Source organism: Biomphalaria glabrata, chromosome 4 (assembly GCF_947242115.1).
Source record: "Biomphalaria glabrata chromosome 4, xgBioGlab47.1, whole genome shotgun sequence".
Taxonomy (NCBI): Eukaryota; Metazoa; Mollusca; class Gastropoda; family Planorbidae; genus Biomphalaria; species Biomphalaria glabrata.
This window is the reverse complement of record NC_074714.1, coordinates 21,246,089-21,264,623: the sequence shown is the minus strand read 5'-3', so window position 1 is coordinate 21,264,623 and position 18,535 is coordinate 21,246,089. Positions and strand designations below refer to the sequence as shown.

The following is an 18,535-nucleotide window of genomic DNA, read 5'->3' as shown; positions in this document are numbered from 1 at the left end:
TTCCCTTAAATCTCACAATATGGACATATTTATATGTTTAATTTTCTTTTTTAATAAACTTAATAATTATTAATTAATTACAAAGTCAAATGTACTTTGAAGCTATGTTTTAGATGTAAAATTATTGTAAGGCCTTTTTTTGTGTGTTAAATACATATTAAATAATAACTTTTTTTCTACTGCTATTTGATAATCTTAAAATAATTGCTTACTGAATCCACCAAGACCTGTGCACGTGTAGTGGAAGGTTGACTACTGCTAAATTCTATTTTAATTTTGTAATCAATTCCTGTTTCTAAGCATGATGGTGGTGTCACTTTTTCATAGCGTTGACCTATATACAAAAAAAAAAAAGATGACCATATATTGACATAGTATTTCTTGTATAAAATATTTCTTTTTTAAACCTCATCCCTTGGAGAGTGCACAAATTGTCAGGGTACAGAGAATGGAAGATTGAAGTTATAAGCAAGAAAGAATCCAAAAATATGACGAACAGAAATGGTTGACAAAAAATCCAGTTTTTTGTGTTCACATGTTAATGTTGCTAAGTATATCAGTTCAGCTTCATTTCTATAGCACTACTGAGGATGAGATGTATTATTTTATTAAGCAGTACAGGCATTACATGAAAATGATGGAAGTTTCTAAATATGACATTATCTTTCTGTATCCTATACCAGAAAAAGTGGCTTACCTATGTTTTAGGGCCTAGGGTTATGGTGTGTAGCTTACAACTAAGTCTAGTACTTGAGTCTAAGTGGCTTAATATAACTTTTAGAGTCTTAGGGTCCAGGTTTAAGTTTAGTAGCTTACTAAAATTGCCTTAGGGTCCGAGGTTATATATAGTGGCTTTTTCAAAATGAAAATCATGGTAAGTTAGTTAATGGTTTATAAGAACAAGCTGATTTGATTTCTCTATGACTTGGTTTATAAGAACAAGCTGATTTGACTTGGTTTATAACAGACATAAATAAATATAGACTGGCTGATAAAAGAGTTTTATGAAATGAAAATTTGTGACTTGCAATTTTGTGTACTTTATTATACAGCAGTGTAGTTTTGTTTAATCTCTAAGACTGAAGATCATGCAACTTTTCAGAATTCAGAAATCCGACAACAATAGATATACATGTTTTAAAGTTACATGAAGTTATTTCCTTTTTCCAGTCTATATTTATCTGATTTGATTTCTCAATGACTTGGTTTATAAGAACAAGCTGATTGGATTTCTCTATGACTTTGTGTTGATCTTCCTGTTCATTTTTTTGATTTAAACTGTCAAATGATAAAACATTGTCAACATTCATACAAAGTGGGACAAGGAAATAGTTTCTTGTTTCAAAATGATAGACTTTTTACATTAAAAAAAAGAGTATTGATCATCTTTGTGTTCCATAGCCTTGACAATGTTTAGGTGCTCATAACTCTAGAACCAATGCAAGAGCACACCAAGATAGTCCTCAACTAGAAACCTAATGAGATCCAAAAGAAGAAATAGTCTCAGACAACACATATCAGCTGGTGGACATACTGTAAGAAAGATGTATTAAATAAATGATATAAAACCAAACAGAAGTTTAGAATGTGCTGGTCACCTGATGTATTGTAAAGCCTAAATGGGAGGGAGGGGCTGTGTTTTGTTACACTGGATAGTCCCAGTAGACTTATTGCAGCACCAATGGATGTTAGTTTTACATATTTCGCATTAATCTTCAGATTCTGAAGTTAATTACATCCTAACCTAAACCTAGCACAAGATGGGGAAATGGCAGCGAGGAGGATTCAAATCCGGGACCTTCATGAACACCAAAAGTCAGTCCAGAGTGTACACCACAGGACCAGGTAGCCATAGGACACCCTTTGGGAATTAAACAGGTCAATTTCAAAACATAAAGACCAATAAGACTGTTAAACAACACTTTTTTCTAGATGTTTTTGGCTGATTATAACTACTGTGTGCAAAAAGAATTGTTGTTACTATTAAGCTATACGCTTTGTTGATATGTGCCTATCATAAGCTATACGCTTTGTTGATATGTGCCTATCATAAGCTATACGCTTTGTTGATATGTGCCTATCACAACACCAAAAGTCTTACCAGGTTTAAGTGCTACTGTTTTGATGTCATCTCTGGGTTTAAAGTCACCACAGAGACCATTGGGGTCAACTTGATCAGGTCTGATCACAGTCACACGAACATCATCAAACACACCAGGAGTCTGATGACATAGTCATTAAAAAAATGATTAAATAATTAAAACTTCATGGGTCCAACTGATCTCAATAACATGAAACCAAGTTTAAGAATTAGTGGTGGTAGATAAAAGGTGGATAAAATGAATTTGTTTCTTAATGAGTTGGTAAAGAAATGTTTCTTATATAAGGTCTGATGAGATCTCATCAATTTCTTTTCTTAGAAATTATTTTTTATTGAAATAATCTATAAATCTTGCAAATGTTTTGGTCACTCAATGAAAACACATCTTTTAAATGTATAAAATATATCAATAACTTGGTGATGTATCAGATATAAATGTTTAACAAATATTTGCATTTTTTCCATGTTCTGGTATCATAATTATTATTGTACAGGTCACAAACAGTATTGTATATACATACAAAATTAACATCCACAAATTAATGAAAGTTATAAATAAAGATGAAAATATTTTTCAAAAAAAAAATGGAATGAACACAATTCTACCACTAAATGTTTCAACTTTTACAACAGCTTGATAGCACATAAAATCAATAAGAATAAGGAGTTCAAAGACATGAGGATAAATGAAACTCAAAGTAACAAACAAAATTAATTTAAAGAAAAAAATGAAGCATTCATAAATATAAAGCTTAAATGAGATTTCTAGGAAATCTTACCAATTAGGTGTAGGCTGCAGTAAAATAAGTGTAAACAATATAAGACAAATGTTCGTTAAAATATTTCTGTTCTAGACATCAGTTTAATTTTTAGGATAAAATGATAGCATACAAAGGTAGCCAACTAAAAGTTAATAATAAAGTTAAAAATGTTCTCAACTTACTCTAGAGTCATATCTGATGATAATATCATAGTATGTGCTGAAAGGTAAGTTCAAATTACTGGTAGTGAATTCAATACTGTCTCCTTCCATCACACTCATCTGTCCCTCACCTGTCCAGAAATTGTAGTTGGGTGAAGGCTGTCTCACTACTACCTTGGCATTCTGTCACCAAATGAACATAATTTTAGTAGCATACTCTATTTCTGTTCAACAAATACACATTTAGCGTATGGAAATATATCTCAACAAAAAATTACAAAAAGAAAAAAAAACATAATAAAAATAAACAAGATAATGAACAGAGTTAAACACAAAACTAGCAGTTCATCATACTAATAGATTGTATCACTAAAACTCACACTAAATCAATTCAAAATATAACCAACATAACATAAAGCAAGTCTATATTTTTATTTTTCAACTTTAATCTATTGACTAATGACAAACAGGTTTTTATTTTATTTCCCACTTTAATTTTCATTTGGAGTTTCAATTTCATCTGGTCATCCTAGACAGCTGGTGTCTACTTAAGTAGTGTTGTGATGTAGTATCTATATATGTGTATTAATTTGCTATGAAATTTTTAAAATTAATTTGCTGTTAATGGGCCAACACAAACATGGTAAAAATGAAATAAAATTGATCAGAAGGATAATTGTTTTATTTTTAGATAAAAAAAAATAAGCAAAACAAGGATGTTGCCTTCCTATAAGGAATATATATACTATTAATGAACCCAATTATTTTAGATCCAATACAAACACCTTTGTTTACCTTTTTTATACAAGTAATTTAAATAAAGTAAAGACATGTGTATACAAACTTCTATATAACCGTGAGAGGGGCAGATATTTAAAAAAAAAAATAAATCTATAAACCAAAAGTTCTTTTTACTTTACAACTTGTCACACATAATGTGCACATGTCATATCTAATTTTAAAAAATTAACTAATTTTGAGCTCAGTGATGGCAATAGGCAAATTAGATTTCAAACTGTACTTTTTTTTTGAGAAATAAAGACTGACAGACAGAACCAGCCAAAAAACCAACAGATTTTCCTAAATAGAGCCTCTAAAAACATGTACATATAGTTCAATGTTTTCAATGTATATTCAATGTTTTTATGTATTTATGTATTTATTTATATCCATGCTGCCTATGCAACATCAAGATTGTAGAATATTTGCACTTACACCACTGCCTTGACCATGTTCTGCTTCTAAAAGGTAATAATCTAGATGGGCAAAGAAATAACCAGGGTCCACCTGTCAAGTGATATAAGAGTGTCAAGTTAATGTGATATATATCAATTAGAAAAAGACAACTTAAAAATAAAACTACATTTAAGAAACATCTTAAAACTGAAAAAAAAAAAATTTTCAAGTAGTCACAAATTTATGTTATTTTAATCAAACATTATTTAACAAGCATTTTAAAGTCTATTAAAACCTTTATTGATAGGGATTCCACAACCTCTGAATGGATGTTGCAACAATGTGTTTGCATAATGATCAATACTAAAAGCTTAACAATGATCAATACCAAAAACTTAACAATGATCAATACTAAAAGCTTAACAATCTATTCTGTCAGAAGAGTGACTATCTTAGTGGCTCGAGTGAAAGGACTTGAACAGTTACCTCTTTGCATTCCTTTCCTCTGATGTGAGGCCTGCATTCACATTGGCCACTCTCACTGTCACAGCTCAGCTTGAGGGAGCCACCAAGGTCACAGTGACATGGCTTGCAGCCATGACGATTGTCAGCACTCAAGCCATAAAATCCATTCTATAAAAAATAAAAACAAATATATATATAAATATAAATACATGTAAAAACACTGGCATATAAATAAACTTATACAATTATTATACAGATTGTTGGGGGGGGGGGGGGGGGGGAGGTTTTAGTGAAAAGTGAGAAATTGATGACACTTACATAGCATTCATCACAGTTTTTACCAGTGACATATCTCTTACACCTGCACATGCCAGTGTCCATGTCACATCCAACACCTGGTATTGTGCCATCAGGATTACATGAACATGCTGTGGAATATATATAACCAAGCAGTAGTCAATACAATCAAAAATACAATCAAAAGGTTTGGTTTCAAAGCAAAATCATTCAATGGAAAAAGCAAACCTGATTTATATTACCAACTAATACCAACTTCCTATAGCTTGAGTGGCCTAAGATTCTCTTTTGTTTCAGTTATGATAGAAATTCTTAACATTTTTGACCCTATTTAAACATAAGCTTTCAGGTTGCCTGTGTTGCAGTATCCTTCCTTATTTAACAATAAATTTATGTCAACCAAATGTACTCACGTTCACAACCATCTAGATTATCTATCTGTAAGTTCCAGTAATTGTCAATACAGATGTCACATCTGGCACCAGTGACATACCGCTTGCATAAACACCTTCCAGCCACAGTTTGAGTCTCCACGTCCGTCACCTGCTCACAGAGACCATTGCGCAAGGATCCAAAAGAATCACAATCACAGGCTGAAATATTTGTAGTTCAAAATTAAACCAAAATGTCATTTATAATGAATTGTAGCATTAATAATTCTTCCAAAATGATACTTTTATCTAGGCTGTAACCGAAAGTAAAAAATTGAGCTTTATGAGAACATATAACTCATATGAAATATATACATCAAGTAAACAACAAGCAATATGATACAACTTTTGTGTTTATAAACACATGATAGAAGCAATAAAGAACAACCTAAATAAAAAAAAATACTTTTTAAAAAAACAAAGCTGTATCAATTAGTATGTATCAGTCATGTAATTAAATTTGTGATAGATCTAGACTAACAATAATAAATCTGTAAATCTGTGTGATTAGAAATATATTTTTTTACCAATTGTTTTTGTTTAGCAAAATTTCATGCTTTTAAATTTCTGGACCAGTTGGAAAGGGGCAGAAAGAACGGGGTATATAAGTAATTACTTTTTAAATGTTTTTTTTTTTAAAAAAAAGGGAACGACCTGAATTCTAACTTGTGGGCTAAAGCCTTCTCATGCTTCTCAAGCCAATGTGGTAACCAATCTGCTAGCTAAGAGTTTATGAACATGGAAAATTGTAAAGTTATCTATTGTTTCTTTTTCATGTTAGTGTTTACTAAGCCTTAGACGGCAGCCATATATAAAGGGGACTAATTCAGCTTTTACCACCACTTCAGTCAAGTAAAATTTCTTTTCCTTGTTTGTTTTATTACCAATAGTTAATAAACTAATTGGTTAATATTTTAAATTAATTCTTGTGTTTTCAGATAAAAGAAATAATTGTTCAAAATTTCAACTTGATCTAAGATTGGAAGATTGTGTGGTGATTATGTTTTGTGTATAATATTGTAAACGGTACGTCATAGAACCTTAGTTGTAAGACATAAAGAATTCTATGTTTATTTATTATTTTACTATTATTTCATTGGTCCATTGGTTGGGACAGAGTGACAGCGCTTGAAGTTTTGTTATTGTTGACAGGGGACCGGAGTTTTGTGATAGCATAGTAGGAGCCATTATAAGGCAGTTTGATAGTTAACGTATATTTAGGAATTCAGCTTTTGTTGGCGTTACTACAGTTATAATTTATTCCTATTTCTTTATTAAATATTTCTTATTTCTAATGCATCCCTGGTGTTTCTTGAAGTATTGCATACCTAATGTATCCATGTCAAAGTCATAGGCTAGGAGTTCACAACAATCACAACAGATTGGGTGTCAGAGAAATAATGTGTACAAACTTTTGGCCAGACAGATAGACACAAAGATAGACAAACAAAACAGATTTGAGTTAATATAAGCTTTGCAAAAACATAGCATTAAACAGTGAAAATGTAAACTTTGATTTAGTAACCTTAAAAGAGAACATCAAGAAACTGACTTTACTGACACTATGCAATTCAACTGACCATTTCATCTTTTAGGTAAAACTGCATCTATACTAAACTCTGCAATTCAACTGACCACTTCATCAATTTGGTAAAACAACAAAAAAAAAATGTAAAATATAATAGTGATGTTTCATGTTGAAAATGCTCTGCAATTTGTATAACAGAGAGAGAGTTTTGAACTACAAAATAAGTGAATGGTCGTACGTTGACAAATCTCAGGGTCTCTGATGTCCCGAACAGGGTCTTGGTAGTAGAAAGGCTTACAACTCTCACAGTTGACACCCATGGTGTTGTGCTGACAGTTGTCACAGACTCCTCCACTGACCTCATTAGAAGCCTGAAATCTAGCTGCATCAAAGTGGCACTCAGTGGCATGGTTATTGCAGTTGCACTCTGAGGGAACAAAACATTCATTATATCAAGTTCTTATCATCACAAGGACAACTTGTTTTTAAGGTTTTCAATACCATGATAATGAAAGATTGTATTACAAGTCAAGGAAGAAAGATATAAGAAGAGTGAACAATTTAATTAGGGGGGGGGGAGAGAAAAGGAAAGAGAAAGAAAGTGATAAAAGTACAAAAGAAAATGAAAAAAAAAAAAAAAATTTATGGAAATGATTTAAATGGAGAGAGAGAAAGAGAGGTAAAGAAAAGAGAGACAGTGATAGAGAGAGAAGAAAAAAAAGGTAAGGACTAAGTGGTCTATAGTGTAGTAAATATGGCCTACTTTGGCAAATATTTGGTTGGTTGTGTCTGGCTGGTCTCCAAGGGTGGTCATGGTAGAAGTCTTGACACATCTCACAGTTCAGGCCTTTAGTGTTGTGGGTACACTCACACATTCCATGCACCTAGTACACACAAAAACAGTAGAATTGGTACCTACCTAACACATTAGTATTCTAATTCTGACACTAGGTGCTTACACTCACAGTTTTACAACTAAAATTATTCTCATTGCTAATAATGATAAGAGCTGGGTTTGTTTGTTTTTGTTATATGTGCATGGCAATACTAGTGTTAGAAGGTGGAAGCCTTTGCCCACCGTTTTATTTCAATATTTCTTACAAGTTGCTTTCATAGTTCATTTCCTACTACCAAATAAACAGCAACTTCCCTTCCTTACTGGTACTCCTATTTCAAGGGCATAGTAGCTACAAAAAGAGGAATTGAAAAAAAAATGCAATGTGAAAAAAAAAGCTTGATGTATATACTTTAGAGCAAAGAGAAGAAAGGGGGTGATGGCATTCATTGTTATAAATGCCAAAATTTGTATATCTGGCCTGCACATCTACAAGCTGTTCAACCATTCCCCCCCCCCATCTAATGCTAAAGCTTTTCATCTTCTCATTTACTCAGTATTGAGCTATAGGAAATCTTGCTATTTATTTTTACCAGATTTTTTCCTTAAAGTTCATCCTATTTAGGTCACAGGCATCAAACAACACTAGATCTATATAGGCCCTTTGTTCTTGTTTTCAATTGAATCAGCAGTTTCTTAGCTAAGGAATGACTTCTAATAAATTAACAACTTAAGAGTTTGATCCAATCAACTCACCATGTCTCGGGCGACTTCCTCAGAGAGTCCAGGGACAGGCAAACACCTGGCAGCATGACCATAACAAGAACAGCTGCCTCGGACAGTTACATCAAACAGGGCGTAGTAGTACTTTTCTTTGATTTCCCGCCTGGTGTCCAGTAGAGTATCACCTACAGAAATAGTGTTTCATTAGAAATTTGTCATATGATCAACCTAGTATTAAGAAATATGTAAACAGATGGGTGATTAAAAAAAGATAAACTTCTGTGGAAAATGTGATTCCAAGTTGTTCTCATTCATTTTTTATTTGTATAAATAATAAGATTGGATATAAGTGATGGAAATAATTAGAGCTACAAATTTATCATTAAATCATTAGAAAAATAGTGCAGTAATAAATGAAATGTTGAAATTGATGGAAAAAAACAACACCAAATTAAAACTTTAGAGCTTAGTAAGAGTTTTTTTTTCCAAATCCAATTAGAACATCAAAATGAACTATTTAACCTTGGTAAGAAATATGCTTCCTCTGTTTGGGACCCTTCTACTCAAGAAAACAGAAACTAGAACAGGTGCAAAATACAGCCGTGAGGTTTATAGCAAATGAATATTCACGGTGACATTTGATAACATTAGTAAAATCACCAAGCATTGAAACTCTTTAATAGAGAAGACTAAAAGGTAAAGTAGAAAAGATACATAAAACTCTGAAACACATATTACAAATAGGCCTACAAAAAGACAACCTAATAAAAAAAAAATACCCAGAAAGTCACAACGATAAAGGCACATTTCTTATTCCATATGCCACGAATTAAGTCGTAAAGGTGCTCCTTTCCTGGTGCCATTAGAGCATTGAACGGGTTAATGAATCAACCAGGAAAACCAATGACTTATTAGAGTTTAAAGTCTTTAATTAACATCCACGACGAGATTGACACGTAGTACGTAATTATCTTCTTTTCAATTTGTAAACAAAGATTAACAATAAGCAATTTAACTCGTGATCAATTACAATGACATTCTCTAGGTAATTCCAACCCAATACTAGTTACTAACTCAATCCTTACCATAAAACGATTCCTAAATCTCTTTCCTAAAACACAACTTCTGATGAAAAAATCCCAAACCACAAAACCACTCTTCTTAGAATGTATATCTATATTTTACATTTCTAATCTATTTTTTTACTACAGAGGCCTACTTATTGAAAGGATGCGTTGCCGGGGGGAAGGGGGCTCTACTATTATGCTTACTTACTCTTTAAAATACTCTTTATCATTGTGGAATGTAAAAGATCGACTACGAGTACCCCCCTCCCCCAATTTGTAACTGTTCTATTGCTCGACGTCTGTTTCTCACTAAATGACTTCTCTGGCCAACTTCAAGGAGAACATACTTCTTTTTAATAGGTGGAAAGGGTTAACTAATGTTGTTTTTTTCAAAGCGTCTTTCTGGTTATCTGCTTTGTCTCTACCAGCAAGTTGTGACGTTTTAATTACACAGATTCAGAACCAAATGAAAACTGTTATGTTTTTTGTTTTTTTTTAAATAGGAAGCAGATTTAAGTATACCTGAAGTTTTTATATGAGATAAAACATTCAGTTACATGTAATGAGTACAGAAAAACATTTTAGAAGCTACTAGGGACCGTGTCCCCCACACATTTCCCACTGGGCCAAGTAAAAATCTGGTCCTTTTATATTTTAACATTTATTTTAGAAAACTGGCTCTCCCAAAAGGAGTGGTAAGTGAATCAATAGTCGAAGTGGTGTCGTCGAGTGTATCAAAAAAGTTTGGAATATACTTCAAATATAAAGGAGTCATTAAAAGTCAAAGTCAGTACAATCTATTACATTGACATTTATAAATAGTATCAAAACAATCTCTAAAAAAAGAAAACAATATCAAAGCTCTTTACACCGACTCTATGTTGTCAACTTGACTTTGCATTACCAGAAGTACAACATCATCTCCACACAAACCACGCGAAGCAGACACTAGAAGTTATACTAGTAGTTATAGTGAAAGAGTACATTTAAAAATAAATATGGAGAAAAAAAGGAGGGGGTAAGTGTGTAGGCAAGTAACAGATTTTCAAAGACTTAAAACTACAGTCACTTCCCATGTTTCCCAATGTCCATTTGAATGAAGGTAGTCAACTGAAAGGACTATTTTGTTTGTATGATCTTCTCGTCAGCAGGCCGATTAAAGCCGTGGGACACACCCTCAATGGAACGATACTAAGCGGGCTTTTGTTGATAGTCATCTTCACACTATTTATGACACCACAAACTAAATAAGTGACTAACAAATCACTAGCAGCGCACACAGAGATAGAGAGACGGGACGGTTGCATTACTCTATCACTGAAACATGCAACTCAGTTGCAAAATGATTGACGTCATTTTTCTAAAGTGGTTAGCAGACAGTATATATCTTATAATTAAATCCTGGGGGCTCGGTGCTAAACGGGTCCTGGGGCTCGATTCTCGGTGAATACTAGGATTTTTAAGTTCAGGAATTTAGGTCCACCCACTACTAATGGGTACCTGACTTTAGTTTGGAAAAGTGAAGGCGGTTGGCCGTTGCTCGTTAACCGTTGGCCAAAGAAACAGATGACATTTACATCATCTGCCCTAGAGATCGCATGGTCTGAAAAGGGAACTTACACCTAATTAGACGCTAAATAGATGCTTATTATATCAATTATTATTATTATTACTATAGTATTTTAAAATAAAACCTCTCCATGTTAATAAATCTTAAAGAAAGTCTTCTTTTTTTTTTTTCAACAATTTTTTTTTGTACATAAAAAGCAATACCTTGAAGTTAACAGAGTTTGTTATGACAATCATGATGACTTTATTGCCTCTATGTTCCATGGCACAAAAACGTAATAGAATAGACACATGTAATAACAGCATGATGGTTAACAATGATATAGAAACACAATTGACTAAGGCTGATTTCACTTCGGACGTGTCAATACTATTCTCTCTAGTATCTAGTATCTTGATCTAGTTAGTGTTCTTTTCTTCTCACAAACCCTTGCATGGTTGGTCGTTGGTTTCTAGCTCCAGATAGCTAGTATAGATAAACCCAAGCAGGTGTGTTCAATTCTTAATGAAATGACTTTAAATCAACTAGAAAAGACTTCTTTAAAAAAACAAACTTAATGCCACATTTATAATATATACAGATTCAACTTGCGATATAATCTAGATCGGGTATGTCAAACTCACTAAGGTGTATGGGCCACTTAAAAAAATTACTATGACCTGAGGGGCCGCAGCAAAAAAAAAAATCAGTTGTTAAACAGCCTACTAGTTTTATGTAAATAAGAAACAATACAATAGAATACAATAATTAATATCATACCTGTCCCTTAGTTAGCTAAATTTGTAGTTCTATTTAGTAATTAAAAATGACTAAGATTACTCTTTATTGTCTTTGTCCTGATGCATGACATCTTTTCTGGGATACAATAAAGTTTATTAATGTCTTGTTGAAGTTAGTTTGTTACTGAAACTTTCATCACTGATGATAAATTTTGATCAGATAATTTCGGTGAGGTGTTTTTGTAGCTTTCATTATGGAAAAGAACTGCTCACAGAGATGAGTGTTTGCAAAGATAGCTAGAATTCTGGCTGCAAATTTCCACAATTCAACGTACCGTTCAGGGTAAATAACTATAAAATTTTGGCACAGCCAATTCTATAAACTTTGATTATAACAAAGAATCTGACTGCTATTCTATCAGCTCTAGTTGCACAATACCAGCAACATTTCAGAATCAAATGAGAATGGAGATACAAACAACGAAAATTCTTGCTCGTATGAAACGAAGTGAGGAAAACGGTCATTGAAAGCATCTACTAACGATTCCAAGTGTAAGACAAATTTACCAAGTGTTGCAGCCGTATTTAATCTTTTTTGTTCCTGACACGTTGAGAAGTAAACAAGATTTTCTCTTCATATTTGGTTTATCCACAGTCGTAACTGTGCTTGAAAGCACTTCACATGATTACCCGCAGTTGTGACAATTTTGTCTTAACTTTGAAGTTTCAAATTCAAGTCTTGCGACCAGTGAGATCAACTGCAAATGCCAAATCCTGAACCCATTCGTCAACAGGTTCACCTTTCATATTCAGAAACAATACAGTTTCCTCACGCAGTGTAAGAAATCTCTTCAATACTTTATGACATGAGAGTCAGTGTAGTAGGGAACACAATCAAATTCGTGTCCAATGTCATCCAAAAACATTAAAAATTGGCGATGATTTAAGCCACGGGCACGAATAAAATTGAGAGCGACTGAAAACGGTCTTATGACATGTTGGAACTGTAATTGCTGTGCGCAGAATTTTTCTTGGTGAATAATGCACTGAAAATGAGCAAATTAAAAATTAGCGTCAGTCTCTTAATTTTGCAAGTAGCTTGCATCAAAACCATTTCATTTCATGGTTGGTGCACCATCCGTTGTTAGACTAGCTAGCTTTACCAAAGATAATTTGTACTGCAATATCACCTCCTGTTATTTCTCAAAAACATCCTCGCTTGTTGTGGTGTTATGCATAGAATAGAGCTCAAGTAGTTCCTCATGTATCTCAAAATTCCTGTCATAAGCCCTTATGAATATAGCCAACTGTGCAACACCCGTTACATCAGTTGCTTCATCGAGACCCAATGAAAATATTTCAAAATCAACTATTATGTTCTTTAATTATTCACGTAATCTAACTGACATGTCATTTGTTCTATCTGCCAAAGTGTTCATAGTTAACGCTTTGAATACTTTCACCTTTTCTGGACAAATTACTTCATCAGCTTTAACGACACCCTCCTTCATAAAATCACATTCACTAAATGATTTGCCAAAATGTAGCTGGCTTTCACTGCAGACGCACTCTCGTTGTTCATTTTAACAAATACTAGTTTTCAATTCAAGTAGCTTATCATCTCTTATTTTTCAGCGTAATAGTTTAACATTATTTTGATAATTATTTTAGGTGGCCAAGCGGGCCTCGTGCAAAGTGGTCGCGGGTCGCATGTGGCCCCCTAACACCGTGTTTGACATGCCTGGTCTAGATCTTGTAGTAAGAAGAAGAAATGAGCCTCGTTTCCACTTCACCAAATTATATATAATACCGACCTATGAAAAAATATCACAAATGCTCATATTGCAACCCATCTCATATTACCCCAATCCCCCCTCCCCCCCCCCCAATATTCGACCTAGACATAATAAAAATCTATGCGGTTAGAAATATTTTTTTATCAACTGTTTAGCTTTAAGTTTTCTCAATGCGCTACGATCCCATCACATGTCTGGACCAGTTGTGAAAATGGAAGGAAAAAAAAAGGGGGGGGGTATCTTGGTGAATGTTTACTTGATGGTTTAAAATTCATTTTTTTCAATGCAAAATGTTCACTTAGAGCTCAAGAGTCCTCAAAGGAACTAATTCAACTTATACCAACACACTGTCAAGTACAACTTCTATCCCTTGTTCAAGATACCAAAAAATATATAATTAATTATCACAAGTTAATAAGCTAATTGGTTAATTTTTTTAAAATCAATTCTTGTGTTGTCAATTAAAAGAAATAATGTGCAAAATTTCAGATTAATCCGAGATTGGGTGTGGGAGAGATAACAAACTTTTTACCATAGAGACAGACAGTTGATCTTAAGCTTTGTAACAAAATCTAACACACTGCAAACACAAGTCTTTTCTCTCTAACGTCTCTGATTGGTCTCCCTCTTTCAACTCACAACCCCCGTCACTTATTAATACGAATTATGACAGACCAGCTCGTGGTTTCATCATTCAACACCAATAAAAACTAACACTCCTTTACCTTGTCGTTACCATGGAAACATATACACAGGCTACACTCCACGATAATTTATTACAAACGCACGCATAAGTGCATAAAAAAACACAAAATACTTTGACATTTTGATTAAATCCTTGAAGATATAAGAGTTATATTGTATTCAAATATTACCTTCAGGACCGGTCTCACATTATTGGAAGCCCCAAGAGAAGTGAATTCGGTGGTCCCCAAATTAAATAGAAAAATAATTTGTGAAGAAATAAAATTTGGAGCTCTGTGCGAACCCCGCACCAATCAGAGGCTCTAAGTGGCTGCCTAGTTTGCCTATGCCTAAGGCGGCCCTGTTAGCTTACAGACCAACTGTTAACTAAATCGTATTTACATCAGAGACATTGAATTAACCAGTGCAAACCGATTTTATCATTAATAGTCTTAGTAAGGAACAAATGTAATTTCTTGGTTATCTTTTGGGAGTTGTGGGTAATTGTGATCAATAGAGCCATTGAAAATAAGTTATTTACATAAAGAGACATCAAAAGAAACTATTTAAAAAGTCACGCTTTTAGAAGAATATATAGAAGTCTAAACATAGCTAGCTGTAACTTGATGATGGACGGTGTCAGAATAGAACAATATCACATAATGAGGAGATGTGTGTGCTTACTATATGCCACTAATCATTTTAAAAACCAAATTGCGTGCATTTTGAGGACCATAGATAGACACTGAACCCATTTCCAATTCGATGAAGAGAATACTGAAATCAAATTTAAAATGACAATAATACACAAGATCATAGAGTATTTAAATATGAAATGCGTTATTTTTAATACTTCTAGAATTAAACAAAGTGAAACATTTGTTTAGAGACCAAAAAAAAAACAACAGTTTCATGTCACTTATTTCAAGCATGATGAAGGACGTGATGACAGACAGCACAAACACAATAAATAGATTGTTGTTGTTTTTCCTCGAAAAAAAAAGGGAGGAGGAGTTTACTTTAGCAGTAGCACAATTTCATCATGACCAAAAAAAAAATTAAATATTATGTAGAATGTGTGGTGTACTATGTACGAATACTTCAGTTAAATAAACCCTGTATTTATTTTAGGTTTGTGTAATCTATTTATAGTTTTTGGCACATCGGCACAACTGCAGGTCATGTCGGCTTAGTTAACGCTATAAACGTTATAAGGTAAGATAGATATAATTTATAGTGGTCCAATCAAATGAAAATTCAGTTTTCTACAATTGACTATCTCAGCGTAACTACTGTATAATTACACAAGATTGAGAAATTGAAACGAATGAAGCGTTCCACAGCGGAGATTTTAAAATACTAATTATGTGAAGGCAAGATTAATTTTTAAATAATAATAATAATAAAGTGAAGATCGAGTTAAAGCTTTAAAGCCACCATCGAAAAGAAAAATTACCAAACATAAATTATATATACCGTTAAAAAAAGATATTTATTGAACCGCTATGGCTGCCTGGTCGTGCGGTTTGCGTGCTGGACTGTCGTTCGGATTTATCGACGGTCGAGGGTTCAAACCCTGCCCGCTCCCATCCCCCGTCGTCCTGAGGGAGGTTTGGACTATGAAGTAAACTATCTTCAACTCTGAAGGAACATCCGAAACATGTAAAACATTTTACAAAACATTTTTGCTAATATCTTCAACTCTGAAGGAACATCCGAAACATGTAAAACATTTTACAAAACATTTTTGCTAACTTCAAAATGACAAAATATTTTAATAGATTCTATGAATGGCCAGGAAGATCAATGTTGATTATAAACCTATAGGCAGTATAGGATATGCTACAGTTCTGAAAATACGGTGCTGCAACAGTTTGCCCTGATAGTTGATCAAATTAGTTCAAATGTTCAACCCACGTGTTGGACAAAGTTATGGAGTTTCATTTTGGTGACCCCAGAGAGCCGAATGCAGGAAACATAGGGGTCAAGGCAAGTCTAGCTTGACAGGAAAAGGTTCTTCACATCTAACTAGCTATTGTGACATATTGCGCTTAAAACAATAATACAAAGGGAGAACAAGAGAGAGAGAGAGAGAGAAAGAGAGAGAGAGGTTACATTTACTAGAGTGAGCAAAAAATGAATGAAAATAAAACAGCTGACATCCAAAAGAAAAGAGAGATAAACCCAGACTGAGAGAGAGAGAGAGAGAGAGAGAGAGAGAGAGAGAGAGAAAGAGAGAGAGAGAGAGAGGAAAAAAAGGGGGGAGGTCCTTAATGAGTCATGTCCGGCGAGCGAGTGCTCCAGGCCAACAGTGAATCAGAGATAAACAATTGACATTAACTCTTTCTCTCCCAGACAATGCAACAACAAATGTGAAGTGAAAAAGTTTGTTTTTTTAAATAACATAGCAGGGAGCGACATAGAGAGCGACAACGTAGATTGGAACAACTCAATCCAAACTGAATCTATTCAACAAATAGATTGGAACAACTCAATCCAAACTGAATCTATTCAACAAATAGATTGGAACAACTCAATCCAAACTGAATCTATTCAACAAATAGATTGGAACAACAACTAAATCCAAACTGAATCTATTCAACAAATAGATTGGAACAACTCAATCCAAACTGAATCTATTCAACAAATAGATTGGAACAACTCAATCCAAACTGAATCTATTCAACAAATAGATTAGAACAACTCAATCCAAACTGAATCTATTCAACAAATAGATTGGAACAACTCAATCCAAACTGAATCTATTCAACAAATAGATTAGAACAACTCAATCCAAACTGAATCTATTCAACAAATAGATTGGAACAACTCAATCCAAACTGAATCTATTCAACAAATAGATTAGAACAACTCAATCCAAACTGAATCTATTCAACAAATAGATTGGAACAACTCAATCCAAACTGAAGCTATTCAACAAATAGATTGGAACTTCTCAATCCAAACTGAATCTATTCAACAAATAGATTGGAACTTCTCAATCCAAACTGAATCTATTCAACAAATAGATTGGAACAACTCAATCCAAACTGAATCTATTCAACAAATAGATTGGAACAACTCAATCCAAACTGAATCTATTCAACAAATAGATTAGAACAACTCAATCCAAACTGAATCTATTCAACAAATAGATTGGAACTTCTCAATCCAAACTGAATCTATTCAACAAATAGATTGGAACAACTCAATCCAAACTGAATCTATTCAACAAATAGATTGGAACAACTCAATCCAAACTGAATCTATTCAACAAATAGATTGGAACAACTCAATCCAAACTGAATCTATTCAACAAATAGATTGGAACTTCTCAATCCAAACTGAATCTATTCAACAAATAGATTGGAACAACTCAATCCAAACTGAATCTATTCAACAAATAGATTGGAACTTCTCAATCCAAACTGAATCTATTCAACAAATAGATTGGAACAACTCAATCCAAACTGAATCTATTCAACAAATAGATTGGAACAACTCAATCCAAACTGAATCTATTCAACAAATAGATTGGAACAACTCAATCCAAACTGAATCTATTCAACAAATAGATTGGAACTTCTCAATTCAAACTGAATCTATTCAACAAATAGATTGGAACAACTCAATCCAAACTGAATCTATTCAACAAATAGATTGGAACAACTCAATCCAAACTGAATCTATTCAACAAATAGATTGGAACTTCTCAATCCAAACTGAATCTATTCAACAAATAGATTAGAACAACTCAATCCAAACTGAATCTATTCAACAAATAGATTGGAACAACTCAATCCAAACTGAATCTATTCAACAAATAGATTGGAACTTCTCAATCCAAACTGAATCTATTCAACAAATAGATTGGAACAACTCAATCCAAACTGAATCTATTCAACAAATAGATTGGAACTTCTCAATCCAAACTGAATCTATTCAACAAATAGATTGGAACAACTCAATCCAAACTGAATCTATTCAACAAATAGATTGGAACTTCTCAATCCAAACTGAATCTATTCAACAAATAGATTGGAACAACTCAATCCAAACTGAATCTATTCAACAAATAGATTGGAACAACTCAATCCAAACTGAATCTATTCAACAAATAGATTGGAACAACTCAATCCAAACTGAATCTATTCAACAAATAGATTGGAACTTCTCAATTCAAACTGAATCTATTCAACAAATAGATTGGAACAACTCAAT

The 18,535-nt window shown here is 33.3% G+C and overlaps 1 protein-coding gene across 2 annotated transcripts in view; it reads right to left on the bottom strand.

Annotated features, from left to right (window-relative positions):
- The window catches only part of LOC106063078 (laminin subunit beta-1-like), a 79,652-nt gene that overhangs the window by 18,708 nt on the left and 42,409 nt on the right, over nucleotides 1-18,535 (bottom strand). For both annotated transcript variants that reach the window (XM_056027863.1, XM_056027862.1), the window contains exons 5-14: nucleotides 8,512-8,663; nucleotides 7,684-7,804; nucleotides 7,159-7,347; nucleotides 5,375-5,554; nucleotides 4,983-5,092; nucleotides 4,686-4,832; nucleotides 4,239-4,310; nucleotides 3,045-3,206; nucleotides 2,102-2,222; nucleotides 213-334 (exon numbers count right to left, since the gene is read on the bottom strand). In XM_056027863.1, coding sequence (XP_055883838.1) covers nucleotides 213-334; nucleotides 2,102-2,222; nucleotides 3,045-3,206; nucleotides 4,239-4,310; nucleotides 4,686-4,832; nucleotides 4,983-5,092; nucleotides 5,375-5,554; nucleotides 7,159-7,347; nucleotides 7,684-7,804; nucleotides 8,512-8,663 — 1,376 coding nt within the window. The remainder of the gene's footprint in view (nucleotides 1-212; nucleotides 335-2,101; nucleotides 2,223-3,044; nucleotides 3,207-4,238; nucleotides 4,311-4,685; nucleotides 4,833-4,982; nucleotides 5,093-5,374; nucleotides 5,555-7,158; nucleotides 7,348-7,683; nucleotides 7,805-8,511; nucleotides 8,664-18,535) is intronic.